The following is a 27,691-nucleotide window of genomic DNA, read 5'->3' on the forward strand; positions in this document are numbered from 1 at the left end:
CAGAATAATTAACAAATTATTTATGTGTAAAATAAAAAACAAAGGAAAACCACAAATTCGAGTCGATTGTGCGAACAAAATATATCAATTCAATATTCCCATATGTTGATGGTATAGTATATAGTGCTATATCTATTTATATATATTTATGTGTGTATATAAATGATTGAACAGCCGTTAACTCAAATATCCCATAAGAATATCGGGACTATCCATGAATCCTTTTCCAGCCAAGCCGACTCCCCACATCTTTAGGTTTAAGGTTATGTGGGGGCGATCATCGATTAGCGATTACCGATCGCCACCCCAGAGCTGTATTCCACACTGTATCCCACTCCCCCCAGAGTTGTATTGTATTCCAAGCCGTGAGCAACAAGAAATACCGTAAGGGCGGAACACGCAGCCCCCATCCTTCCTTCTAACCGTTCGATCGAAAACGTGGGAGCTTGAATCTGTTTAAAATTGAAAATAAATTATATTTCATGTAGAATTCATTGGGAACCAACCATTATTTAATCGAATCTGTTTCGGGGAATTTATCGCTTAAATTATAGATTATATTTTGTTGGACTACAGACTACTGGATAGAACTTAGAACTTGCGACGCTTTAGCAGATCTGGCCGCCAGTTGACTGGATGCGTCTCCTCGCTGGCCTCGTCATCCTCCTTGTACACCTTGATCGTCTTGTCCGCCTCAGCGGTGATAAGACGCGTGCCCGAATGGTCGAAGCACATGGCAAATATGCCCGCCTCGCTGTCCATGGAGCCGGGCTGGACGGGGGCCTGGAATCGCTGGAAATTGTAGCCGGTGCGCCAGTCCCAGAAGAACATGGTGCCGTTGTCGCCGCCAGAGACGAGCACGCCATCGTTATTGGCCGCCATACAGTTGACAATGGCCGTGTGGCCGGAGATGTTTTGCACGAAATTGCCCTCGGGACAGCGCCACTGCTTGATGTTGTCGGGCGAGGCGGAGGCGAACATGTACAACGATGGATGCAGCACAACGCTGCGCACAGACTTCTTGTGGTTGGTCAGGGTGCAGACGCTCTTACCGGCAGCCAGATCCCACAGGCGCACGGTCGAGTCGTGGGATCCAGTGATGATCTGTGGATTGGTGGCCTGGGCCACCACACTAGCCACCGTATTGGTGTGCCCGGACAGCGTGTGCACATTGGCCTTGGTCCTCATGTCCCAGATGCGAGCCGTGGAATCGCGCCCAGAGGTGGCCAGCACATCGATGGTCGGATGGAGGGCCAGTGAGTAGACTGCAGACAGATGGCCATGGTAATGTCGGATCACTTTGTTGTACTCCAGATCCCAGCACTTCACCTGGCGATCCTCGCCGCAGCTGAACAGATACGGATGCTTGGTGCTGACTGCCACTCCCCTCACGGTGCTCACGTGGCCGGTGAGCGAGAGTTTCAGCTTACCGCTGGCCAAATCCCAGATTTTGATGACACGATCCCCGGCACCGGTGGCGAACCACTCGTTGCCCGGCTCTACAGCTATGCAACGGACCCAACCCAAATGTCCGGAAATGACGCGGGAGAGTTTCCAGGGTGCATGCCACTTGGGCTTCGGTATGGTGGGTGCCTTCTTTGGTATGAGCTGCAGATTGCTGGCGCCATTGGATCCGGGTCCATTGCCATTGTTGGGCATGGAGGCCCGTACGAGGGATGTGCTATTGCTACCCGGTATGGACAGCACCGTGTCGGGGCGACGCGCATCGGCATTGAACTTCAACATGCTGTTAGCAGTGTCTGTGCTCCCGTCTGTGATGGCCAGTGGTCTTTCCACGGCATGTCCTGATGGTGTCCTTCTGGGCTCATTGGCTGTCGCAACCCTGTCAAGCAAGGAGCCATAGGTATCTTTGGCCTTGATCGACCGCCGCTGCTTGTCCCTGTGTCAACGAAAATGGGTATGAAGCTTGGAGCTTTGTTAATATGGATCCAAACCGGGGTACTCACAGTCGGTCGTCGACATCTGGCAGGTTTCCTTGATTGGAGACAAACAGATCGTGTGTGCGCTTTAGGGAGCGGAATATAAGCGTGTGCACGCTGTGCTTTTGCACGTCCTCCATTGATCAAATAAATTAAATGTACTTTAGCTAAACAAAACAAAAATGCGGCTTCTTTGCTAGCCGACAAAACTGTCATTCACCCAGGAACGCACGCACATTCGCTTGTGAGGGCTGAAATCGGTTATCGATTTGGACTATCGATTTAGACCATGCAATAATGAAAACGAAGGAACTATATTTTAAACCACATTTTCCTCATTTCCTCCACATTATATCTCAACATCTTCTCAGATAAATTTAGCAGACGCCAGTCGTTTTTTCAGTGTTAAATACACGTCCACCCGCTCGACACTCCCGCACACCCACTGATATATGAATATAATCTAAACCTTTTGAATAAATTTCTCACTTCGTTTCGATTGTTTTGTCTTGTTTTTTATTATTAGTTAGCGGGAACCGGCGACCCAGAAGCAGCATTACTCGATGACAGAGATGAAGATGTTGGGGAGACCGACGCTGACGAAGTGCTGGCCGCAGCATTGGAAGTACTATCCTGTGCCCCCGAAATTCTGGAGTTGAAGAACTGTTTGATCTGTCGGGAGTTGGTAAACGAACGGAACGAACACTTTTAAATGCATCTAACAGGGGTTGTAACTGCAATGGCTTACGATGCGCTTAATGTAGTTGCACGAGGTTTCGTTGTTTGAACTCGATACTACGTTGTCCACTCGGTACGGTGGCGAAATGGTGACTTCGTTAAGGATCTGTATGTTCAGTCCCTGCCATGATACTTCATTGTACTGTGATTGCATGCATGCGAATAAAAGATAACAAGATGAGATTATGTGGAAATTGACTTTTGCCAGACACAGTAATGTGCGACGCGTACCCCATATTGTTTGGCTATCGCTCTATAAAGTTCTTGTGCTTCTGAGCTCACGTCAGCGTTCTGGGACTTGAGATACTCCCGACGACGTTCCACTGCTTTCTTCAGCCGCATTTTAACCTGAAAAAAGATTTAAAGGTTCACAACTTATCGCACATCTTCCGTTGCGGCTTACGTTGCTGCTCACCTGTTCCAGATTTAACTTCTGCGGTTCCGCGACGAAGTTCCCGTTGCACTCCTTGATCACCTGCACGTTGCTGCATAGCGAAAGATTCAACACATAGATATCACTCAGCTCCTCCGTTGTCTTCGATCGGCATTCTGTTTTGGGGAAAAAAGGCAACAGCGGAAAAAGGTGGGAAAGTGGGAAGCGGGGAAAGAAAGAGGGGAGCAAATATTTTTGGCGCGATGTACGGAGAACCAAATTCTGGATGTCTTAACTATTATATAAAAGCATCAATGGGATGCCCACAACACATCAGACACAACTCACTCTTTACAACAATTCAATTGGGTTTTTGACAATAAAAAAGGATACTCAAGATAAGCATCTTTGTGTTATGGTCGAAAGCGAGAACCTCGCCCTCCACTTCCTCATTGAAACAGGTTGTGCACATCACTGTGGATCCAATGCTGAAGCAGTCGTTCACTGCATTGCCGGCGGTTGCAGTGGCAGCGGCCATCTTTAATTGGTAGACTTGACTTGGAGAGTGGAGTGGAGTCGACCTAGGGCCTGGCCTGGGGGTCGAGTTGGAGGAGCTGGGCAGCTTTCAATCCTGCAGAGCTTCGCTACGAATGTACTGTGCGCTGGCTGGCTTGTGCGTTCCGATTGTTTACACAACTTTGAACACGTAGTACACGAGTATGCGATGTGATGCAAAACAACAATTAATATGACAAATCAAAAAAATTCAATTGAACCATGCGAACGTTGTGGAGTTCTAGCTGTGTGATCTGGACCTGGTTGACGGACGTAAGCTTATTGTTCCTGCTTCCACGGGTCTGTTACTTATGGTCTTCGTTTTGATGTTGCCGTTTGCCGCCGCGGACTCGCTTTCACATTCACGTTTCTGTTTCTGCCTCTAGCGTAGATGTCGCTTCATAGAAGTGATTTTCTAATCGCTTCGTTTCAATCTTTCCGCTTGAAACGAACAGCTGTGTTGGCCAAAAACTATTGATCTATATGGAGTTCAAGCGTACAGTCGATTTTAAATACGTGTTTTTTTGTTTTGTAATTGAGAAAATGGAAAATATGCGAAAAAGTGTTTGGTCAACACACGAACAAGGTAGGGCTGCAAAACCATCGATGGCACTGTCGATAATATCGATGGTTTGAGAACTTTGCAATAGATAATTTGTTTTACGTTTGAGAGAAAAGTATTATTTCGAAGTCTTTAAAGCGAATTAAGCGCAATTTAAAAGGATGTGGGAAACCAATCTCCTAGCGAGAAGCCTCCAACCAAAAAATCACAAATGGAATTATAGATATATCGATGTTTTTGCAGCCCTGGTATGCAGCCGAAAGTAGTTTATGAACGAAGATATAAAAAAGAACTATTACCTGTAGTGAACGACGTAAATAGGTTCAGCTTAATCGTCCTTTTTTATTCACGATTGGGAAATGATATTACGGATTTTTAAATGCGATTTAGTTTTACCAGCGTGCTATGACCGTCAGCGCTGAACATTTAATTTTATCCAACAAATTATTAAATTTTTTACACGATTGGCTGTTTTTTTTTTTACTTTTTCACAACTATTTCTAAGCAATAGAGGTCACAAAATGTTTACAGATTGAAGAATATTTTTTAAATGGACTACACCATACAGGGATGGAATTGTCATGGAGCTCTCAGTTTTGCTACTAAATATCGATATCGATTACTATATTTTATGTACAGATCTTCGGCTTGGATGCAGTCCATCCGCCTTTAAATTAAATAGTAAATCGCGCGGACAACATGGTCGAGCCGAAAACTACAGCACCGCACCAACGGACCCCCACTGCCGAGACCGTTCTCCCCCTCAGCCGGGTGCGGACAATCATGAAGAGCTCGATGGACACCGGCTTAATTACGAATGAAGTGCTCTTCCTGATGACCAAATGTAGTGAGCTCTTTGTGCAGCATTTGGCGCGAGAAGCCTACGCGGCCTCTTGTTCCAAGGAGACAAGTGACACCCTCAAGTATGAGCATCTCTCTCAGCTGGTGAACAAGAGCTCGAATCTCGAGTTTCTTCTGCAAATTGTTCCAGAGAAGATACGTGTGCACACATTCCAAGAAATGCTCCGGCTAAATCGTTCCGGTGCCACCAGCGATGATGACGATGATGATTCTGAATCCGAATCTGAGTCCGAATCGGATGAATGATACGCCAGAACCCCCATCGCCATCCTCACATAATCGACCACCTCTCTACACTCATTGCTTGTTACTAAACGTTTGATTATGCCGTTAATAATTTACTTCATGCAGATTCTATATATAATTAAGTTCTGTGTTTTGTATGTCTCCAAATATACTCTATATGAGTAAGTGCAGTTTTTAAGAATAAATAAATACGTATAATGAAACAATAGTGCATCTAAAAATACCGAGCTCCTGACAGCTCCTGTTACTAAACGTTTGATTATGCCGTTAATAATTTACTTCCTGCAGATTATATATATAATTAAGTTCCGTGTTTTGTATGTCTCCAAATATACTCTATATGAGCAAGTGCAGTTTTTAAGAATAAATAAATACGTATAATGAAACAATAGTGCATCTAAAAATACCGAGCTCCTGACATCCTGACAATCTATTCTATCCTTAACACTGTTCTTTCTCTCTAACTGCAAGAATTATACATACAGAAACCACGAATGGAATCGTGGCCAGGATAAGGTTTAGGAGCCATTAATCTTCAATTCTGAAATATAGTTGTCGTAGGTCCCAGCCCAGCCATAAATTAATTCAATGATCGAAACACGTTTGGATTTTTTGAAGAATAATTATAACATATAATTGCACTTGGATACGATTTGTGATGCGTTTTTAAACAGCAAACAATTATGATTTAGGATTTCGGATTGCCTAGGCCTTTAGATAGGCGCCTGGATAGCCGGTGGCATTCAGGCCCGTCACCTTATAGGTGGTGCCCGCTGGGGCCGGCTGGTCGAACTTGGCCGCGGTTGTCACATAGAGAATGTCCAGGTTGGGGCCACCGAAAGCAGCCGAGGTTATCTGCTTGGTGGGAAACTTGATTTCCAACAGGACCTTGCCGGTGCTGTGTGGATAGCAAAACGGGAAAACCAGGGGTTACAGCAGGAGGAAATGGAATAAACGATGGCTTTCGCAGGGACTTACTTTGGGTTGACCTTGAAGATGGTGGCACCGTTAAATGTGGCCACATAGAGATTACCCTCGGTGTCGATGGTTAGACCGTCGGGCAGCAGATGATCCTTGGGGCTGGTCTTGCGCAAGTTGAAGATCACCTTGGGGTTGCTGGACACGCCTGTCTCGAAATCGTAATCGTATGACTTGACCTCGTAGTCGGTGGTGTCAATGTAGTAAAACTTCTTGGCCTTCTCGTCCCAGGCCAAGCCGTTGGAGATGCCCACATCACCCTTCACAATGGACACCTGGCCGCCAGCCTCCCACTTGTAGAGCTCACCGTGACGGAACTCAAACTCATCGCCAATGTAGCGCATGGTGCCGCCAAAGAAGCGACCACGGGGATCGGCCTTGGCGTCATTCAAGCGGTTCTTATCCATCTCCGGCTGTACCTCGAACAGGGTGCGCACCACCTTGGCCACTGGCGAGACTCCATCCCAGTTGACAATCACCACGCGGCGAGCACAGCCAACGGCAAACTCCTGGGGCTTGCCCTTAATCGGCAGGACGAAGGCGGCGAAACTCTCGCCTTCAATCTGCGTCTTGTACACCTTGTTCTGCTTGAAGTCGTAACGAAGCAGTTTTCCAGCCTCCAAATCGACGTAGTACAAGCTCTGGGTGGCCACATCCCAGTGGGGACCCTCTCCTAGGCCGGCATAGGAGTCAGGAAGTGGTTCAACTTTGTAGGACATCTGCAAGGAGAGGACGAGATTGGAATTTAAGTGATTGGATTGGAGTGAAAGTTGGAGCAAATCCACACGCCGCCACGCCACCCAAATGTACCGTCAAGCCAAAGAGAGCTCCCGTTAGGGCGATGGTCAGCGGGAGAAATCTGATGGAAGTCAGCATCTTGCACGGGCTCTGGGCGAATCGAGCTGTGTTTACCAACTGAATCTGCTGCCGCTCGATGGGAGGGTTTTTATTGATTAAACGCCTGACATTAGCGGAACCAAACCGCGGAACACAAATCTGAGTCTCAGATTCTGCGTTTATTTTCATGTTTTTCACAGACGCTGCAGCTGCGCACTTTTGACGTCATGCCCTTCACTTACTCAGCAGCAGTGGCGTTGCGATTACGTTTGATTGCCTTTACCTTTTTGTATTTTAATTGACTTTTGATGTTCAAGCGCCTGGTCTGGTTGTTGTTGCGGTTGATGCTGCTGCTGCATTATAGTACTGGCTAAACGAGCATGCAGCTGCTGCAGGAAGCAGTTGGGCCGCCCCTGATTGATTAGTATGTCTACACAGTGGTAGAATTTGGCGAGCAGCTCTCACAATTTAAAACAAGGACTGATTCATTTTTGAGCAATATTTGCGAGCTGTCTCGTTTAGACAGTACTTAAAGAGCATTTCACAGAACTGTTTGGAGGTATGTCATCGGGTATCGCTATCGAATGCACACTTGTAAATGCAACCCGGTGTACCACCAGCTGCATTTGGCCATAACGGTTCAAGGCAAGACAAAACAAACATCTTGCATTAATTAATTACAAAATCTCTGAATATTTTGACTTTGAAGCTCTCACTCACAAAAAAAAATTATGCAAAAAAAAAAGGAGAATGGCCGCTCAAGGACCGTTGCAAGTTTGCTGTCCACAGGATCGTACATACCTTTGAATAAACGCTTTCTTAGTCTTGCAGAATAGAACAAATCCTTGAGCACTTCTCCGTCGAATAACGCGTTGACACTGAAGTTAATACGATCAGACCGAAACCTTTTTATAGCCAGCCGGCAGCCGGCAGCCGGCTTTAGCGTGATATACAAACACACCAGCAGCAACACACTATGGATTGATAAGAAGCGACAATATTGGAGGGGGGCTGTGGCCTGGTCAGTAGCCAGAGAAGAGAACCCAGGCACCAAAGAACCAGATAAGACATAAAGCCAGTGCAAATGGAGCTGCTGGAATAACGATTTTGCTGCATATTTATTATCACATCGCACCCAATGAAATGCCATTATTGTAATAGGAGCCAGACTTAAAAGGAATACAACTGCACAACTTTCTGCCGTATGTGGGAGTGGCGTTGGCGGTAGCTGATAAGCCACGAGGCTATTTTAATTATAATAATTTTTTTACAAGTACATATTTCATTGCCAGATACCTATATGTTTCCGCTCAGCCTGTGATAACATGCACATGCAGTAAGGCCTGTGCGATAAATTCGCATCGAAACAGTCGCACTGTCGCCTGGTTAAGGATGCTGCTGCTGTTGTGTTGTTGTATCAGTTTGGACCTGACCCCCAGGCCGCTTCTTCAGTCTGCACTATCAGCAAAGAGGGGCCGAGAGGGAAGGGGCCGTGACGTTGCCAAAATCTAGGAGGCCCAGACAGAGCCAGAATCTAATCGCTGCCAGTCATGACCCTATGAGTCCTATGACTTGTAATTCTTTCTATTTTTGTCTTGATTTCAAATTTAAATTGCTCTTTAATTAATTGGAGTAAGATTTATTACCATATTTGTACAATTGTCCATTGATAAGGTGACCATACAGCCTTTTACACTTCAAATCCGATATGATGAACATCACCAAAATTATGCCAAAATATTAAAACATACGTAAAACTACATACTTTTACCGTTTAAAAAAATTGTATGAATATAGTAGGCCCTGAAACAGTTTACCTTAGGACTGAATTTACAAAATATTTAGTTAGTGACTCGGAGTTTGTGGCGAGAACAACTATACGGAGCTCGGAAAAATTAAAAAAGAAAAAAAATTTAAAATTTTAATAAGTTTTAAAAAATACGTAAAACTACATACTTTTACGGTTTAAACAAATTTTACAAATATAGTAGGCCCTGAAACAGTTTACCTTAGGAGTGAATTTACAAATTATTTAGTTAGTGACTCGGAGTTTGTGGCGAGAACAACTATACGGAGCTCGGAAAAATTAAAAAAGAAAAAAATTTAAAATTTTAATAAGTTTTAAAAAATACGTAAAACTACATACTTTTACGGTTTAAACAAATTTTACGAATATAGTAGGCCCTAAAACAGTTTACCTTAGGAGTGAATTTACAAATTATTTAGTTAGTAACTCGGAGTTTGTGGCGAGAACAACTATACGGAGCTCGGAAAAATTAAAATAGAAACAAAATTTTGAAATTTATTATAAGTGAAAATTCAAATTCAAAATATTTTGTTGGCGTTCGATAAAAGTGAATAATTCAAAGCAGTTAAATCAAAATTATAACAAACTCAAATTCAATATATTTTGTTCTTTGCTCTCAATTATACAAATTATTATTTTTCTGTGATTTTGTGGAGGGCGGTCCTCGTTAAAAGACTGTGTTTCCATTTAATTGACCTATTTTCGATAATTATTCGTCAATACAGAATTTTTAAGGTAAGTTAAAGAACATTTAAACATACATAGGTCCCAATCGACCATCCATCATTTATTAATCTCAATTGTGCATTCATAGCCTGTGCACTCATGCACTTTCAAGCTTAGGCCCGCAGCTCTAGCTCTAGCTCCAGTGTTTAAATAAACAGGGACTCAGTGGGCTAAGTTCGTTTTGTCATTGGTATATTTACGGTATATTTAAAAATGGGAAGAAGTATACTATTCTGAGGGTCAAACCGTATACTTTATCGGATTTTCTTATTTTCTTGTATTCATGTATACTTTTCATAGTTTTTTCTAGTATTTACTAGTATATTTTAAGACGCGTTATGGACCTCCACCCTCTTGTCCAATGCACCAATGTAGAAATCGCGTAGAAACGCCACTTAGAGCCACATCGAATACTTATTCGTGATCAGCATCGAATTCCTGGTCGTCTGTCATCAAAATCTGGATTTTTCAAAATATGTCAGAAAAAAAGTCTTGTCAAAAATGTTTTTCACACTGGCGCTTCAATGGGGCTTATATGAAAAACACGGGCAACAATTTTTGAAACTTACATATTTTCCCTTCAGGTGTCGCCTTCTGTAATTACATAAACATGTAGTTAATATGTAAGGATATTAATTTAGTGGACATTTTTGTTGGCCTGTTTTGCTTAAACCTTATTTTACAAACAATCCAATAAGGATGAGAGCTTAAAGTTAACCAGTCTTGTAGAAAATTGATTCATCAATCATATAAAAATATGTGGGTAAAGTTGAGAAATCTAGTAATCTGAGTAATATTCTACGGAAGATCGAAAACGAGGAATTTGTAAAATAGAACTTGAATTCGTCAGTATATTTACGGTATATTTTTTTAATGAGACGGTATGTTTCGGTATATTTCTGAGGGTCGGACTGCAACTGGTCACACTGCTACTGAGTTAACAAAATTTTTGTTTGACCATTTTCGCTAAAACCGCTTTATACGCAAAATGCAATAAAATCAAGTATTAAGAATAAGACAGTTAAGTAGAAATATTATTCATGAATCATCTAAATTTATGTGGGCATGGCTAAATGTGCTATAAGCTGAGAATATTCCACGGAATATTAAAAGCGAGGAATTTGTAAAATTGAACTTGAATTCGTCAGTATATTTACGGTATATTTTTTAAATAAGACGGTATATTTTGGTGTATTTCTGAGGGTCGGACTGCTGCTGGTCACACTGCTACTGAGTTAAAAAAAATGTTTGACCATTTTCGCTAAAACCGCTTTATACGCAAAATGCAATAAAATCAAGTATTAAGAATAAGACAGTTAAGTAGAAATATTATTCATGAAGCATCTAAATTTATGTGGGCATGGCTAAATGTGCTATATAGCTGAGAATATTCCACGGAATATCAAAAACGAGGAATTTGTAAAATTGAACTTGAATTCGTCAGTATATTAACGGTATATTTTTTAAATGAGACGGTATATTTTGGTGTATTTCTGAGGGTCGGACTGCTGCTGGTCACACTGCTACTGAGTTAAAAAAATTTTTGCTGGCGTTCAGACGTGTTTTCCGATCGCGGAATTTGTCAGTTTTATTTTTTTGTGTGCGATTTTGTTCTGCCTGCCAAACGCCAAACGCAGCGACCCAACTGAGGAGCAGGAGTAAGTCCGATCGGCTGAAGTCGACCGAATGTCGAAATGAAGCGTGACGACAGGGCGAATGTGCTCAGCGCAACGAAAAGTGGGCGCGAGTGATACCGAGAAACAGATTCGATTCCCAATTTGTCGCGTCGTTCTCTCGAGCTCAAGAGAACGAAAACAACGCGAAGTAAAAGTGAAAACGTGCAAAAGGCATAGCGCAAAAGAAAAACAACAACAAACTAAACTTCGGAAAAAATGTGCGACACGGCGGCAACAACAGCTACACCAGTGGTGGCAGCTACAACTTTGGGAGCGGCTTCGGTGTCTGGCACTGGAACCAGCCAGGGAACGGCAGCGGCTACAGCAACGACAGCAGGAGCCACACCGCCAGCTACAACCGCATCGAAACCCGAGCAACAGCGGGCGCGACAAAACTGCTGTCGCCTCTGCATTGCCCCGGCCACGGAATGCATTTCAATCATCAATAGCTATGCGGCCGACAAGGAGCCGCTATCGACAAAAATCCACAACTGTGTGAACATCAAGGTGAGTGGAGAAGTGTACGAGTCTTTTTTGGGGCGACGAGATGCACCCCAACGAATGGGTCGTCCAGTGCACACGTAATCGGTCGCTGCCGCTGTCGTCATCCCACATCCAAATCTACCCCAGTTCCGTTCCCGAACCCAGTTGTATAGCAATATGTACAGACATTTCCCCTCAAACCCATCGGAGAAGTAGGCGGATCAGGCATAGGCCCTGTTCCAGGCCCCAGCCACACCCGAGGGCAGCATGATGAGATTTCTTGTGGTTGTGACGGATTTTTGTAGCTTTCGTGGAAAAATTTGTTGGTTGCCTTTTCGCTTTTTTTCTCGGTATGTGCATATGGCTATGTGTGTGTGCGTGTGTGTGCATCTGTGTGTTTGTGTTTGCGAGTGTTCTGGGATGGCGTCCCTTGTCATCATCAAATCGACGGCGGCAGCGTCGTCCAGCCAGGGTTGGCTGGAGTTTCATTCCGAAGAGCATCCGAAAAGTGAGGTTACGGATGAAGCCCAACCACAGGCAACGGCCGCAGCCGCAGCCGCAGCCACAGCCACAGCCACACCGTTGTGCAAGCGCTGGCGACGCCGACGACGACGACAACGATGAGCGAACGAACCGATGGCCACCAACCAAAAAAAAAAAAAAAAAAAAAAAAAAAGCAACCAGCCAACCCCGCCTACCTTTTGCTTCTCTTGCTCCTCTTCCTCCTCATCCGTCGAGTTCTCTGTGTGTGCGTTGGGTGTATTTGTGTGTGTGTGTGTGCTCGCGGTGCTGTCCATGCTGTGCCTCGCCGCATGGTCCGTGTCGGGTTGGGTCTGGTCTGGTCTGGTCTGGCCACGCCAGGGCCTGGGGTTTCTGTTTCACTCACTGCCAAGTCACGATGCCTCGATGACGCGACAGCAGCGACCGACCGAATGGAATGGTATGGACTGGAGTGGATTGGCTAGAGGGGCATTCATTGGTATTGGTGCACACAACCCGACCACAATCTGCTTTTGTACGCTGGCCCGCCGCTCTGCCGCTGCTGGCTGGCTGGCTTGCTGGCTGGCTGCTTCATCATAATCAACTTGAACGAACTCCCTGCCTGCCCCGACCCGGCACACGGTACACTCGGCCTGGCATGGCATGGCACGGTCTGCGCTGCCCTGCTGGCAATCGATTCTTCCAGTGCTTTGTGAGGTTAGGATTGATCCTGCCTCCTTGCGGAAGAAGTGCATCTCTTTTCTAGCTTTTATTTTTGTTTATTCTTTGTATTTACCAAAATATTTAGCTCTCGTTGCTTGTTCTTCTTCGACATCGTCTTCTTCTTCCTCTACTTTTGCTTTTGCTTTTTCCCCACTTCTACTTCTACTTCTGCTTCTGCTGCTGCTGGTTGGTGTTGTTGTTGTTGTTTTCTCTGTTCTGGGCTCTTGTGCTCCAGCTAAACAGAAGGAAAATATGCGAAACGAATGGCCAGCACAAAGCATAAAGCACAATGAGCGGCGCACTGGTCGAGGCCGAGCGTCGCTGCTGCCGCTGCTGCTGATACATGGCAGCTGTGGCTGTGTGTGTATATGTATGTGTGCACTAGAGATGGGACGTATGGATGCGTATGTGTGTGTGTGTGTGTATGGCTCTGCCTGGACAGGCACGCTCGCTCGCCCAGGCAAACCAACGGCAATTACATATAATTTTGTTGTTGCTTGTGGATGCTTCCTTCCTTCTCACATTCCCTGGAATTTTAGAGAGCATAGATGGGCTCAAGGAAATCTTGGAACAGCAAAAGCAGAAGCAGCTGCTGCCGCCGGTTGCTAGATTTCAATCTGCTGCCGCCGCTGCTGTGCTGTTCCTCCTGCTGCTGCTACTCCTGCTCCTCACGGCCCAGGTCGTGCTCGGTCCTCTCAGGCATAGGCATCCAGTCCACAATCCATCCATCCGTTTATACCCCCACCTTTTGATTGCTTTCTGCCCAGCGCTCTCTCTCTCTCACTATCTCTTTTTCTCTCTGACTCTGCTCTCTCTTTCCGCGCGTGCGTCCTTTGGCTGGCTTCCATTTGGATGACGACGACTATGATGGTGGAGGACACTCTTCCTCTACCGGTGGCCCTCTTTAAATGGAAACATGGGCAAGAACCAGAACCAGAACCAGATTTTGTGTTGGCTTCACTAGCTTCGTTTATTGATTCTTTCAAGAGCCGGTTAGGAACATGCCCGTGCTCGTGCCCGTGCCCAAGCCCATGCCCGGCACTGGTGCTAGCTCTGGCCCTGGGCCCAGTTTGTGTGGCCCTCATCGTCATCCACTTTTTTTTTCCTTTTCTGTTTCGGTCGCTCGGCAGCACACACAAAATGGTTGCCCCCGACTGTGGCCTGCGCCCCCGGCATCGACTTCGACATCGACATCGTTGTCGCCATCGCCATCGCCATCGCCCGCACTCGGCGCACGTTGCTGCTGCGTGTGCCTCTACCCTGCTCTGGGGCTCTGGCTATGGCTATGGCTATGGCTATGGGCTCTGGTGGCTTGGTCTGCTTTGGGCTCGATTTCATGGCAATTGCTCTTCATACACGAACACATACACAGAAACAAGCACAGCCACAGGCAGAGGTACTCTCGCACAGGCACAGGCAACGGCAGATGCAGAGCACAGCACAGCAGAGGCGAACCCGACGACGATGACGACGACGACGACGACGAACCGACCGACCGAGCATTTGGGTTGGCGTCATCGCTAGCTCGACTGCTTCTGCTGGCTGTGGCTGTGGCTGCGGGCTGGGCTGGCTGGCTGGCTGGCTGGCTGACTCTTGCTCTGTTCTCGTTATCTGGAGGCGGACCACATGCTCTCCGCACAAATACACACACACACAGAGGCAGAGAAGCATATAGGTACATGGACAGTGCAAGTGGCAGGGAAACAGGGAGGCGACACATATACACACACATACACAGAGAAGACAAAGGCAAGCCGGGGCCCAGGCCCAGGCCCAGGCCGGACCGGGTACAATTCGAGTGGTTTCACCTTGGGCAAACTCTGGCTATGGCTATAGCACTTGGCTCTTCACGCAGATTACCTGATGGGCATGGGCATACAAACAAGAAGAAGCCGCTGCTGCTGCTTCAGTGCTTCAGTTTTTGTTGTTGTTGTTGTTGTTGTTGCTGGCGGCCTGGTTGGCTTCTCTTCTTCCTGCCTGATGCCCGATGCCTGGGTGCCCGTCGTCGTCGTCGTCGTCGTCGTCGTCTGCCGCCTGCATCCCGCATAGAATTTCGTTTGCATCATCACCAGCACATCTCTCCACCATTTTGTTGTTGCGTTGGTTGGTACACATATTTCTGCTGCTGCTGCTGCTGCTGATGATGATGATCCCCAGGTGGAAAACTTTCTCTGCCCAAACCCAGAGCCAGAGCCAGTGCCAGACGGGGGGCACAGCGTGACCGAGCGGTTACGTGCGCATGCCTCGGTCTCGCATCTCTTCCAGCTTCTTCAAGCCTCAGCCACAGCTCCAAACTCCAGGCAGCAGCAGGGCCCACGTAAGATGATGAGAATCTGATAACATAAAAAGAGGATGCAGGGAAGAAGCCTTTGAGACACACACACACACATATGTACTGATTCGATGTGCGTGTTTGTGTGTGTATGCGGCTCGGCTCATGAAAATCCAAGATGGCCGTTGGATTCACTTGCTCCTCTCTAGCAGCCGTCCATGGAATGGAGCCACAACATAAAAGAATATCCTTAGAATAGAGCTACCCATAACGGTAAATGAAAGAGAACATAAATAGAGTACCCCTAACGCCATTGAATGCGATCGGTCAGCTGATGGTACAAATATTTACATAATACCGCTAATATATACCCACAACTTTTGTGTGGTGATTGTTCATTTCAATCGTCTTCCGCTCGCTCGCTCGCTCACTCTCTCCGATCTCCTGCTCCTGCTCCTGCTCCTGAGGGTTACATTCTTCTACGTCTTCACCTTTTGTATGTGTGTGTGGACGTGGACAGGACGCGCGTTCTCTTTACCTCACACATACACACCAGCAAACGAATAAGGACACAAAAGGAGAAGCGCGCAGCAAAACCCGTTCGTGGCGGCGTGGCTTGTTGGTTGGGACTGGATGGACGGCGGAGGAGCAGCAGTTGTGCTCTGGGATGCCTGCCTGCCTGCCTGCCTGCCGTCGCCCTACTCTGTCCTTCTCCGCTGTCTTGGTTGGTCGTTGATGATGATGTTGATGATGATTGCACCTGGTCCGCCAGCTGGTGGACTGCACCGACACCATGTTGGCGGCAGCTGCTGCAGTGCTTCTTCTTCTTCTCTTGCTTTCGTTTCTCACACACACACACACACACACACACACACACACAAATAGTCGGGCTGCACAGTTATTTGGATGACATATCAATATCTCCCTTCATTTGGACGACTTTCGAAAAGAAGGTCTTGGGCTGAAAAAGGTTTCCAAAATATTGATGTACACGTACGAATCCATGTATAGAATGCATGTAAATGTATTTACATATGTATGTACAATGTATGTATATTCCCAACCTCAAAGCGAAACTTTAATGGTTAACGTGAGTGTGTGTGTGTGTGTGTGTGTGTGTGGGTGTTTTGCATGTGATTGTGGTTATGTCTGGTCAATAGGCAGGTCCCCCCAATTTCATATTAAAGTGCAGTTTCAAGCTTAAATGCATAGCAGGGGTGGAACTGTGGACTGGGAACTGCCTGCATCCAAGTGCAATCCATCAGAATTTGGAGAAAGAGATGTGCGGAAACATGGCACGAATGTGGCGACACAGTCAGTTCTGGTGTGGGGTGTATAAGGTGAATGAACAAACATATTATCGGAAGAAGAAGAAGCACAAATCCCATCCATCCCATCCCCCCCCCCACCCCCCAAAGCCAAAATACATACAAGTCTTGCTACTTGTTGGGGATGGGATGGAGGGATGGAGCGAAGTACTTGCATACATAAGATTTCGCACACACACACACACAAGAAGAGATGGTAGTAGTATATAAGCAACATGAGGGAGTCAAGTGGAATGGGCTGATTCGAATTCTTGTGTATTGGGGCCTGGCTTGGGTGGCCACAAGCAATCGCCATCACCGCCGCCGGCTTGAGAAAGAGCAGAATGTGCTCTGGAGGGGGGGGGGTAGAGGGGGTTGCGCTCTATGTTACTTATTGAATTCTTTATTCACACACACATTCAAAATTGTCTTTGATCAAATTCGTACTTCGATACCGATAACCAATAATGACAGCTAATGACGGCTAATGATATCGATAACCAAAGTGCAACACTAGTGATGTCGATAGCCAGAATTCATATCGATATGATTTTTGAGACCACAACAAGAATCTACTTGTGTGTACATGAGCGATACTTACATAGTATATAGGAGTCCACGCACAAGTATTGTTGTTACATATAGAAGGCAGCGGGAATACACACAGAAGGACAGTTCATATGATTGGCGGCGCATTGTGCGTGTGTAAATGTGCGCTCTGAAAGGAGAGGGGGAGTGGGAGTGGGAGTATGGGGTGCTGCAGCAGTTTTGCTTGCATATAATTATAAACAGGTCATTGACATTAATGGGGGGTGGCTATGATAGCTGGAGGATGCTGCTGCTGCTGCAAATGCGAATGCGCCTACCTGCATTCATGCTCTCCGCCTGACTGGACACACCAAACCGTCGGTAGGGATGAGGGGGATGGGATGGAAGCAATCTTAAAGCTTGATTCAACTTGTAATTTGTGTTTTGGTTTTTTTTTTTGTATTACAGATAACACCACAAGATCGGCTGTCACTTCAGATCTGCCACGCCTGCATCAGTTACCTAAACTCGTGGCAGAGCTTCAAGAATCGGTCGGTTAGCGCACAGAGCAAACAGCGGCAGTGGCTGGAGGCCAACAAGAGTAAGCTCCTCAGCTATTTGGATTTGAACAGTGCCGAGAATGGAGGAGGTCATCAGCAGCAGCATCATTCGGAGAATGAGATCGATTTAGAGAAGCCATCGGCCGCCCAAATATTGGACGGCATACCCTCGCTGAAGAAACGCAAATCCCTAACAGTCTATGTGAGTCCTAAACCGCAACAACAACAACAGCAACAGCATCAGCAGCATTCGGCAAGATTGACGGCGAAGGCGACAGCAACCTCGTCGCAACAGCAAACCCTGCAGACCCTTCTATTGCAGGTGCCAACGATAACGGTCAGCTCCTCCTCCACCACACCAGCATCTGGTGGTGGATCAGCAGCAGCAACAGCAGCAACAACAACAGCAGCGGCAACAACAGCGGCCGCAGTATCTCAGCAGCAGCAGCGCCAGCATCAGTATCGTAAATATCAGCAACAGCAGCAGCAGCAGCAGCAGCAGCGGGGCAAACAGATGATGCACCAACATCAGCAGCAACATCAGCAACATCATCAACAGATGCAGCATCATCAGCATCTGCTGAAGAGACGCCAGCGACAGGCGGGGCGACGTCCTGCTCCTCAACCTACTGGTCTGCCTGGACAGCGAAAATTTAAGCCAAGAGTGTATTTACCCTTGGATATAGCAGTGCCACCATTGCCGCCACTACCAGCACCAACAACAAGCACTGCTGCTGCTGCTGCTACTGCTGCTGCTTCAGCACCAGGAGCAGTGCAAATTCTGGCTCCCGCTGCTGCTAACCATCCGGTTCTTCATGCTGCTGAAATACTGCCACCGGCTGCTGCCACTGTGATGGGGGGGAATCTGCCGTTGTCGCTGCCACTTGATTTCAGCCAAAGTACCAGCAAGAACGTCTTACCGTCCACGTCCACATCCACGTACAGCCATAGCACCACCATAGCTCACGCCACCGCTGTGGCGGCTGCGGCGGCATCTGCATCTGCTACCGGCATCTCGTCCGTCTCCGTCTCTATGCACCAACATGCGACAGCACCGCTGCTAATGCCGGTGACTCTGCAGAGTGCCGCACAGCAATTGCGATTTTTCAGACGCTACTCCTATAATGTAATTGTATCGTGCATTCGAAACGATTCCTTTCGTGTCCCCCCGCCTTCCCACAATCTCCGTGCCCTTTCTCCTTCCCCTCGCCCATTACCCTTCCCTTCCCACCTGAGACACAACCACAATTTTTTACAGGAGATAATTTCGATATTGTTTTCGTTTTTGTTTTGCTTTTGCACTTCACTTCTCTACCTGTTATCCCGATATATCCCATAATGCTGCCCATCACAATCATTATCGATCACGATAAAAGACAACTCTGGGCTAACGGGTATCGATAGTCGGAGCTAAGGCCCGGCTATATATTTCATTGTTATCGTATTTGATTCGAATTTGATTCATTTACCGGCCGATCCTCTAACCTTATCTTCTCGCTCCTTTCTTTTTCTTCCATTTATTTATTTTGAAACCATTGAAACAAACTTTAGCCACTGCCCGCAATTCCCATCAAGGATGAGCCCATTGACACAGATGATGACTATCAAATGAAATCGCTGGACGAATCCGATGACATGGTCGATCCCACAATGTTCCTAGAGCGCTCCGAGCACGAGGGCGATGTACCATTAATGGTAAATGCGAATTTCATTAACGTTTTCTATATTCTAAATTCACACTACATTTTCACTCTGTCTCTGTCTCCGTCATAGACCTGCGACTATGATTATACGGCGCAGCATGGTGTGAACGCAGAGACGGCGGCCGCCTCGCTGCCGCCAAATGCTGTGGCTAATGTGGCCGCCGCCGGGGACTCGAAGGTGGCCAGCTGCCGGGCATGCAGCCTCCAGTTTTCGACACGTGCCAATGCCCGGCGTCATGAGCGAAATTTGCACCCAAATCTGTTCCAATTGTCGACGGACTCGCCCAACAATACGCCCATCACAAAGCCCACCCCGGCACTGGCGGCTGCATTGGAGATTCAGCGTGCCGCCGCCGAAGCGGCCACCGAGGAGGCCAGCAAAGCTGCAGGCGCTGCCGGTGGTAATATATCGACCCAAAAATACCGTCAGGTGGTGATGAACGCCTTCATCAAGTGCGAGGGTGGGGGCTTCAACTATGACAGTCCCGAGCAGTACCAGCCGCTGCTCACCCGCGACAAGGTGGAGTTTATCGAGCAGAATTACGAATTCCTGGAGCAGTACCAGACGATGACATGTCGCTGCTGCGACAAATACTTCAGTACGTACAAGAACTTTATGGCGCATGTGCGTAAAAAGTATCCGCTGTTGCCGCGCAATCTCTGCTTCAACTGCCTCAAGATGAACGAATCGAAGGCTCTGTTCATTTCCCATCTCAAGAAGCGCAACTGCATCAATCTGTTTCGTGTGCTGAACGCCCTGCGCGGCAAGCAGCTAAATGTTCACCCCTCATCGGACATTGGATCGTCGTTCGGTGGAGAGACCACCACCACCACCACAACCATCACCAGTCCCAATGTCGTTGTACCGCTGCTGCTGGATAACAGCTCGAGCGGCGAACGGCCGGAGAAGCTGCGCGCCAAGGAGCTGCTGGTGAATAAGCTTTACGAGTGCAAACTCTGCCCGAAGGGCTTCCGCACCAAGCACGAGTTTCGCACCCATGTCTACGACAAGCATGCGGATGTGCAGCGCAAGGACAACAACTCGATTCAGTGCAGCTTCTGCGGCCTGGACTTTGCCGATCCCGTCGACAGGCGCCGCCACTACAACAACATGGACTGCATTGTTCGCCTACGCTGCATGACGTGTGACGCCAAGGTGGAGACGCATCAGCGTTTTCTCGATCATGTCTATCAAGATCATCTGGGGGGCATAAGCAGCGACAATGCCTCCACTGTGAGTGGATTGGGAGGCGGCGGAGGCGGCGGTGGCAGGAGCAGCAGCAGTATTGAGAACTCGCCCGGGAAGCGGAGCCTACTAGGGGCTCTCGGGATCGGTGTTGGCTCCCCCGCCGATGAGTCACGCACCGGCAGTGCAGCGGCGACAGCGGCAGCTGTAGCACCCAATCAAACCTCCACGCCAAAGCCGACATCCCTGAATCGTGATGCTGGTGGTGCACCGAAATCGCAGTATTTTTCACGAATGCCCCAGGTATGCCCCATCTGTGGCCAACAGTACAACAACTACAACAACGTGCTGCGTCACATGGAATCGAAGCATCCAAACAAACTGCCGGAGACATACAAATGTGTGCGCTGCGGCCTGGGCTATCCGAGAATCTCGTATCTGCGAGAGCATATGATCAACGTGCATGGCGTGGACAAGAATCGCAATTCGGGCGGCTTCGAGTACATTGTGAATGCGGATGCCGTGAAGCTGGCCGATGGCAGTACACCGAATGTGTCCACGGGTCGTTACGACTATGTGATGAAGGATCTGATGTCAATAACAAATGGTGGGACACTCGGTAATTAGGCTTAGTGTGTAGACGTCCTCCTCCTGTACCGTAGCCATCTCTCTGTTCATCTCGTACTCTCCAGTAGCATTTTGATTTAATCCATAATTTAATGCTTTCTCGTGTTGCTTAATCGAAACCACCCCCACCCCAACCCCCACCCAACCAAATCGAGGCTAATTCTGTTTCTGTGCTGTATTTTGTGTGATATTTCCAGATGATGACGAGGAGGAGACCGGCAGCATGGCCAAGAAGATACGCCTGGACGATAGCAGCAACAACAGCAGTCTGGTGGGTGGGGTGGCCAGCCAGCAAAAGGAATGCCCCATCTGCAATGCACTGTTTAGCAACAATATCGGCCTGTCGAATCACATGCGCTCGCATTACACGGCCTCGAGTACCGTGAACGCTGCTCTGGTGGCGGCCAATCGCATGACACCCAAATCCCTGACCATAACCGCCGCCCCAGCCATAGAGACGGTCACATCATCGGCCTCAGTCGATGTTGACGATGACGAGGGCGTTATGCCGCTCGAATCAGGAAATATTATGGCCAGTGGCAGAGGTGTTGCTTCTGCTTCAGCTATTGCTGCTGTGCCTCCTGCCATGGTTAATCAGACGCCTCAAGAGCAGGCAGTGTTTCGTCGCAGCCTGGATCAGGCGGCGGATCGTCGCTTCCGCCGGATGCGTTGCCGCATCTGTCAGCGGCGCTTTAGCTCAAAGAAATCATACCGCTATCACATGCTCACCGACCATCAGGTGCAGAATGTGCAGTTTATCAAATGCAAGCTGTGCAATGCAGAGTTCGCCTACGAGAAGGGTCTCAAGGTGCATCTGTTCAAGGTGCACGGACGGGCCATCAAGGATGAGATGATTGTGAAGCAGTTTGAGTGCGATGTCTGTTCGATTGTCTACAGCTCGGAGCTGGAACTGAAGCAGCACAAGAAGAGCGTCCATAAGCTGACATCCGTGTCGGTGTCTGCGTCCGCCTCGGCATCGGCCTCTGCCTCGGCATCCACATCCTCGAAAATCGATGATGATTCACTGATGATGGAGGACATCGGTGGCAATAGAAGCCGTCACCATCATCAGCAGCACAGCAAGGCATCTGGCGATCTGGCCGATCAGTCCATCATCTCCGCCATGGCTGCCACCGCCACTGCCAGTGCCACAACGACGCCGCTGTACTGGTACCAGTGCAAGTACTGTCCCTCCAATTTTAACACCAACAAGAAGCTGGCCATCCACATCAACTCGCATGATGAGTTCGACTCGAACGATTACTCGTGCAAGGACTGCGGCAATGTCTACAGCGGCCGCAAGAGTCTATGGGTGAGTTTTGGCATCTGTTTGACACAACCATTCACCGATTATCGACTTATACTGATTGTTTGGGATGTGATCTCTCTCTCTACCCACTGCTCGTCGCGACAGGTTCATCGCTACAAAAAGCATCCGCAGGTGCCGAACCCAATCGAGTGCACGCTGTGCCGCAAGGTGTTCTTTGACCATCAGATGCTGGACAATCATACGCCGACCTGCAACCGTAAGCCAATTACCGCCACGGGGGCGCATCAGCAGGAGCAGACAAATCAGACGCAGGGTCGGGCCGTATTCAGGCATAAGACTGGCGACGATGACGACGAGGAAGAGCAGCACCACCACCAGCAGCAGCGTAACCATCAGGAGGATGCTGGCGATGGAGGAGCAGTAGCAGCAGCAGTAGCAGCTGCTGCTGCCGCTGCCACATCGAGTGGCACCATCAGCGGTGGCAGTACCAAAAAGATGCGCATACCGGATGTGGCCTGTACAATTTGCGGCGCCAGATTCACTGATCAGGAGCACTTTAGCAAGCACATACAGAAGCATGAACAGGATCTATATGTGGATAATCCGCTGGCAGCGATGTTCGACGATGGGCCGGCGGATGCGGCCCAATTTAAGGTGGAGGGCCAGAACGAGAACGGGGAATACGCGTGCGATATGTGCACGAAGACATTCCCCCTGGTGATTGCACTCAAAGTGCATCGCAAGTGGCATTTCAGAGGTGATAGCAAGCAGGTGAGCGTTTTTCGGCTTGTGCAGCGAGGAGAACGAAAAAGAACCAACCAAAGCGTGGATGATGCTGATGATGATGATGAGAGATGCCTCCGCACCAGTCGCAAAAAACACAATCAACATCTCTATCTCTTTACTTGATCAATCTATATTAATCTGTTTGTTTCTTCTCTCCTCTCTCCTTCTCCTCCTCCTCGTCCTCGTTCCCCAATCTTCCTTATAAATCCGAATGTAGAACCACATCGACAGCGAAACGACGAATATCAACAACAACAACAACAACAATTCGGTGAACAACTCCACATCGATGCTACGGGAGCTGCATGCAGTGGGTCTGACGCCCAACCAACAACAGAAGCAGAACCAACAGCAGAACTCCACGTCCACGCCGAACAACAACAGCAGCAACAACAACAACAACAACAACAACAACAGCAGCAGCAAGAGGAAATCAATGAAGCGTAAACGTGAATTGAAATGCGAATACTGCCCCTCGACATTCATCAGCAACAACAACCTGCGACGCCACATGTACGAACTGCATAAGCACGAGGTGAGTAGCCTGCCAGCACCGCCCGTGATTGTGGTAGATGACCCGCTCTGCTGTCGACGTTGTGGCAATATCAAATTCGAGACGAAAGAACTGTGGATCGAGCATAAGCTGGCCGATGCGAAGGTGGTGCGACCATTTTGTCCCTTCCAATGGGGCTGTGACATGTGCGGCGAGTACTTGTCGCGCAAGGAGAAGCTCATGAATCACATCAATAATCATTTGAAGGAGGATGTCATTGTGCCAGTGGCCACACAAGGGGCCATCGACAGAGAACGAGCATCGACGGCATCATCATCATCATCGGCATCGGCTTCGGCATCAGAGGCAACAACATCCAAAGCAAAGGCGTCGTCCGTACTGGCGGAGCAACCCGGTGCCACACTGCAGAAGAAAACGGAGGAAAATGGTGGACTGGATGGAGCGGAGGCGGCGGTAAAGGCAGATGAAGATGATAGCGATATGGAGGATGCCGACAGTTCAGACGCTGATGAAGAAAGCTCTGGCACAGGGGATGAAGACGACGACAACGATGGCGACGACGACGATGACGACGATGACGATGAAGAAGATGAGGGCGAAGACGAGGAGGGTGTGCCCCCACCAACACCTGCCACACAACTGTTGCCACAGCAGCAGCAACACAAACACAAAGCCAATATTGACAATGATGAAGATCTCGTCGAAGAAGTGATCAGCTCTGATGATGAAGAGCCTGAGGATGGAGGGGAAGGCGAGAGCGAAAGTCAAACAGAAAGCGAAGAGGACGATGACGAGGATGACGATGAAGACGATGACGACGAGGAAGAGGAACAGGGACAGGAACAGGGCTCGCAGCCCCTGGTGAATGGCAAGTCGAAAGAGCATCAACAGCAAATCGAGGAGATATTGCCCAGCTCCGACGACGACGAAGTGCGGGATGGCAATTTAGATGGCCATCTGATGGCCATTGATGACATTATTGAAGAAGAATATGATGAAGACGATGATATGGAGGAGGTGGACGATGGTGCAGTCCATCCAGATCCCGATGATGTTATCGAAGAGGTCGACGACGATGATGCGGATGAGGTGGATGAAGAGCACAATGTCGATGGGGGCGGCACATCCTCGGCCTCATCGTCAGAGAGTGAATCAACATCCACGACCACATCCAATTCGCATTCAACTGGTGAGCGTCGTAAGAAGGCTGGCGACCAGTCGTCAAATCCCAGCTTTATCTGTGATCTATGTCAACTTTGTTTCGATTCCCAGGAGCTTTTCCAGTCTCACATCAAAAGCCATTTCCTCAATGGTCCAAAAATCTCTGCGTCACAAGCAACAAGCAATGCAACAGCAACAGCAACGGCAACGGCAACGACGACGACGACGACTGTGTCGAGCAATTGTAACAACAATGCGTCGACCAAATCCTCGAAGCAGCCCTCCCCAGCCAACAACAACCGACAAAGAAGTTCCGCCGCAGAAATGGGGGCCAGCGGTAGCAGCAGCAACACCAACAGCAACAGAAATTAAGTGGATTATCATAGGTACTCGTATTATCCCAGTCGTTTGTCCCCACAATCACCCACGTCAGAATTCACACTTGAAACAACTTGTACAAAGCCGGCCCAATTATCGCTCATGCGCCAAAAGACCCTCCCTCCACTCTCCACCCTCAACCACCACCACCACCACCACCACACAAAACAACATAAAAAACCATGCAAAATGATCATCAGAAAACGCATTCCATGCATTCAACAAGCAGCAGCATCAGCAGCCACAATATTTATGTATAGAGACAGTAGGAGATGGGGCGGGGAATGGGGGACTGCGTGCGTGTGTGCCACATATAGTAGTTTCTTCTTGCTTCTAGTCTTAAGGCATACCTTATACTATATATTATACATGCATATATCATCCGTAAACTTTATAAGATATATAAGATTTTTTTTACAATGTTAAACTAGTTTTTACGCACGCACGCACACACACAAACACAAGAAGAAAACATACACATACACAGACGAAAGAAGAATGATGTGAGCACTGGGCGGCATAGTTTAGGCTTTAGGTTTTTTGCTTAAATAACCTATATATATCAAATATATAGCGTACATTTATAAGCATCTATGTAGGAAGTACGTACGAACACACCTCAATTATTAAGCAAACGTTTATGACGTCACCAAAGGAACACACAAAACAAAACAAAACAAAACAGCATAAAAGCCCACAAAAACAACAAAACACACACACACAAAACCATACGAAAAGGAATGGAAAAGATGAGAATATATGGATATAGTCGTCCCAGAGCTCAGTTAGATATAGTTTTAAAGATCATCAATTTCTAAGTATTTCGCACACACACACGAAATGGTTTAGAAAACCAAAAACTGTCTACTCGATATATACATATATATATATATATATATAATTAAAATTTTTTTTTCGGAATGGTCAAAATAGTGATTTACAGTACAGAAAACCGAGAGCATCACAACAGAAAAATACCCAAAAAAGAATTTACTTTGGGAATGTAATGTAATTTAATTTTTTTTTTTTTTTAGATCATATTTTGATGTCCCTTTTTTTATATTTTTTGTTTAAGAGCCTGCTGGGGCCATGAAACTCCTACCTGAAATATTTGTTTTAATCATTTAATTAGAATTTATTAGATCTAGAAGAGTAAGACAGTAAGAACATGCACAAAAATATATATCTATACAAATGCGAGAAATACATAATTTTATTTAGTTTTTTTTGTTTTTTTTTTTTGTTTTTATTTTCCAACAACTTTAAATGGCTTTCAATGGCTAGGAGAATTGAACAGACATAAAATTCGATTTGATTCACTGATAAATCCCATGCAATGCCATAAAATACCTAAAATTTGATAACTTTCGAAACATATATAATAATGGTAGCTTCTTCAAGCCGTACTTCTTTATTCCAAACAGCTCAAACATTTGTCCCTTCAGCCTCAAACCCAAATGCAGCTCGAGTCCACCCATGACGCCTCTGATAGTACGGTTCTTCGAGTTTCGCTCCAACTGGAAAACGAGAATTGTGGGACAGTTCGTAGTATGAGTCAACCCTTGCCCCTCTGTGCCGTTGGTTGTTGCTGATTTCGTTACACACAAAAACACATCTAGTCAGACAGAATGGGTGATACTTCTGCGCGTTGGTCAAGCCGTGAGAGTCGAATCAGCCGCGGAGTTAATTATTGTGAAAATGGAACGCCGCTACATAATATGAGGCTCGCATTGCCAAGACGACAAAAATTGTGAGAAAGCGCAGCAATCCAGCTTTCAACATGAAGCGTCCATCAACGAAACTGCTCAAGGTGTTGGAAATACAGAAGTTCTCGATTCTGAACGCAATCCATTATTGTCTCGCAATGGACATCGATGCTGGACACAGCGCGATCATTTGCAGAATAATAAGCTGTCTAGCCATTCGTTGAATGGCTCCATTCCCGTAAAGAATCGACAAGAATTGTAAACCCATTCAATTCTCAGCCCTATCGCAAGCGAATTTGCTTGCTTTCACTTGCTGCTGGAGATGTTGGCTTAAATCTTGTCGGTGATAATCATTTGTGGCTGCTTGACCTGCAGTGCAGTCCGCTGTTGGAAGGCCAGATCCTGGACCGCATCTATCGCGTGGGGCAGAAAAAGGATGTCAAGATATACAAGATGGTGTGCCTGCACACAGTCGAGCAGCGCATTTTGGCTTTGCAGCAACATAAATTGCAACTGGCCTGGCGTCTTAACAGGCTCCGGAGTGACAAAGTAGTCTCGCAATGGACATCGGAAGTATTCAAAACATGATTCATTTTCACTGATGACAAGGAGAACAGTGTGTATACTTAAATCTAAAGCGAATCGGCGGCCGTCTCAAATTCCAAACAGACCCTTGACCCTCATCAATGGTTAGCTTTGAAGTAACTC

General features: G+C 47.3%; 5 protein-coding genes across 12 annotated transcripts; 2 read left to right on the plus strand and 3 right to left on the minus strand.

The window, feature by feature from the left end:
* Window positions 1-485: 485 nt before the first annotated feature.
* Window positions 486-2,178, minus strand: LOC108153584 (pleiotropic regulator 1). The gene is made up of 2 exons (XM_017283667.2): window positions 1,968-2,178; window positions 486-1,900 (listed from the first exon to the last, which is right to left on the minus strand). Exons 1-2 carry the CDS (start codon window positions 2,078-2,080, stop codon window positions 592-594), a joined length of 1,422 nt encoding a protein of 473 aa, XP_017139156.1. The 5' UTR covers window positions 2,081-2,178; the 3' UTR covers window positions 486-591.
* A 255-nt stretch (window positions 2,179-2,433) lies between these two features.
* On the minus strand, window positions 2,434-4,215 carry LOC108152131 (LSM12 homolog A). Of its 2 annotated transcripts, none has more exons than XM_017281223.2 (5): window positions 3,445-4,215; window positions 3,082-3,227; window positions 2,910-3,026; window positions 2,689-2,820; window positions 2,434-2,612 (listed from the first exon to the last, which is right to left on the minus strand). In XM_017281223.2, exons 1-5 carry the CDS (start codon window positions 3,587-3,589, stop codon window positions 2,463-2,465), a joined length of 690 nt encoding a protein of 229 aa, XP_017136712.1. In that variant the 5' UTR covers window positions 3,590-4,215; the 3' UTR covers window positions 2,434-2,462. The 2 variants fall into 2 exon arrangements, with proteins under 2 accessions (XP_017136712.1, XP_017136721.1); XM_017281232.2 differs by having other exon boundaries at window positions 3,094-3,227; window positions 3,445-4,213.
* A 572-nt stretch (window positions 4,216-4,787) lies between these two features.
* LOC108152141 (chromatin accessibility complex 16kD protein) lies at window positions 4,788-5,679 on the plus strand. The gene has a single exon (XM_017281246.2). The coding sequence runs from the start codon at window positions 4,868-4,870 to the stop codon at window positions 5,273-5,275; it is 408 nt and encodes a 135-aa protein (XP_017136735.1). The 5' UTR covers window positions 4,788-4,867; the 3' UTR covers window positions 5,276-5,679.
* Window positions 5,680-5,979: 300 nt separating this feature from the next.
* On the minus strand, window positions 5,980-7,998 carry LOC108152091 (regucalcin). 3 transcript variants are annotated; one of them, XM_017281148.2, is made up of 3 exons: window positions 7,892-7,998; window positions 6,254-6,972; window positions 5,980-6,173 (listed from the first exon to the last, which is right to left on the minus strand). In XM_017281148.2, exons 2-3 carry the CDS (start codon window positions 6,970-6,972, stop codon window positions 5,981-5,983), a joined length of 912 nt encoding a protein of 303 aa, XP_017136637.1. In that variant the 5' UTR covers window positions 7,892-7,998; the 3' UTR covers window position 5,980. The 3 variants fall into 3 exon arrangements, with proteins under 3 accessions (XP_017136637.1, XP_033242792.1, XP_017136629.1); XM_033386901.1 differs by lacking the exon at window positions 7,892-7,998 and adding an exon at window positions 7,374-7,472; XM_017281140.2 differs by lacking the exon at window positions 7,892-7,998 and adding an exon at window positions 7,064-7,169.
* A 3,156-nt stretch (window positions 7,999-11,154) lies between these two features.
* LOC108152064 (zinc finger protein hangover) lies at window positions 11,155-26,502 on the plus strand. Of its 5 annotated transcripts, none has more exons than XM_033386858.1 (8): window positions 11,155-11,806; window positions 17,561-17,854; window positions 19,204-19,347; window positions 19,426-21,160; window positions 21,366-22,480; window positions 22,583-23,209; window positions 23,442-25,285; window positions 26,312-26,502. In XM_033386858.1, exons 1-7 carry the CDS (start codon window positions 11,516-11,518, stop codon window positions 25,269-25,271), a joined length of 6,036 nt encoding a protein of 2,011 aa, XP_033242749.1. In that variant the 5' UTR covers window positions 11,155-11,515; the 3' UTR covers window positions 25,272-25,285; window positions 26,312-26,502. The 5 variants fall into 5 exon arrangements, with proteins under 5 accessions (XP_033242749.1, XP_017136596.1, XP_017136604.1 ...); XM_017281107.2 differs by lacking the exon at window positions 26,312-26,502 and having other exon boundaries at window positions 23,442-24,927; window positions 25,011-25,250; XM_017281115.2 differs by lacking the exon at window positions 26,312-26,502 and having other exon boundaries at window positions 19,426-21,148; window positions 23,442-24,927; window positions 25,011-25,250.
* Window positions 26,503-27,691: the final 1,189 nt, after the last annotated feature.

This window comes from Drosophila miranda, chromosome XL, assembly GCF_003369915.1.
Source record: "Drosophila miranda strain MSH22 chromosome XL, D.miranda_PacBio2.1, whole genome shotgun sequence".
NCBI classification, from domain to species: Eukaryota; Metazoa; Arthropoda; class Insecta; order Diptera; family Drosophilidae; genus Drosophila; species Drosophila miranda.

Bases quoted from the DNA above. Each gene is read 5' to 3' on its own strand.
- LOC108153584 (XM_017283667.2), bottom strand. From the start codon at position 2,080: ATGGAGGACGTGCAAAAGCACAGCGTGCACACGCTTATATTCCGCTCC. The intron at 1,901-1,967 runs GTGAGTACCCCG...TCGTTGACACAG, and splicing joins CCAGATGTCGACGACCGACT to GGACAAGCAGCGGCGGTCGA.
- LOC108152131 (XM_017281223.2), bottom strand. From the start codon at position 3,589: ATGGCCGCTGCCACTGCAACCGCCGGCAATGCAGTGAACGACTGCTTC. The intron at 3,228-3,444 runs GTATCCTTTTTT...TCCCCAAAACAG, and splicing joins CACAAAGATGCTTATCTTGA to AATGCCGATCGAAGACAACG. The intron at 3,027-3,081 runs GTAAGCCGCAAC...ATCTTTTTTCAG, and splicing joins TGGAACAGGTGAGCAGCAAC to GTTAAAATGCGGCTGAAGAA.
- LOC108152141 (XM_017281246.2), top strand. From the start codon at position 4,868: ATGGTCGAGCCGAAAACTACAGCACCGCACCAACGGACCCCCACTGCC.
- LOC108152091 (XM_017281140.2), bottom strand. From the start codon at position 7,129: ATGCTGACTTCCATCAGATTTCTCCCGCTGACCATCGCCCTAACGGGA. The intron at 6,973-7,063 runs GTACATTTGGGT...CTCTCCTTGCAG, and splicing joins GAGCTCTCTTTGGCTTGACG to ATGTCCTACAAAGTTGAACC. The intron at 6,174-6,253 runs GTAAGTCCCTGC...CTATCCACACAG, and splicing joins ATCTTCAAGGTCAACCCAAA to CACCGGCAAGGTCCTGTTGG.
- LOC108152064 (XM_033386858.1), top strand. From the start codon at position 11,516: ATGTGCGACACGGCGGCAACAACAGCTACACCAGTGGTGGCAGCTACA. The intron at 11,807-17,560 runs GTGAGTGGAGAA...TTTGTATTACAG, and splicing joins ACAACTGTGTGAACATCAAG to ATAACACCACAAGATCGGCT. The intron at 22,481-22,582 runs GTGAGTTTTGGC...TCGTCGCGACAG, and splicing joins GCGGCCGCAAGAGTCTATGG to GTTCATCGCTACAAAAAGCA.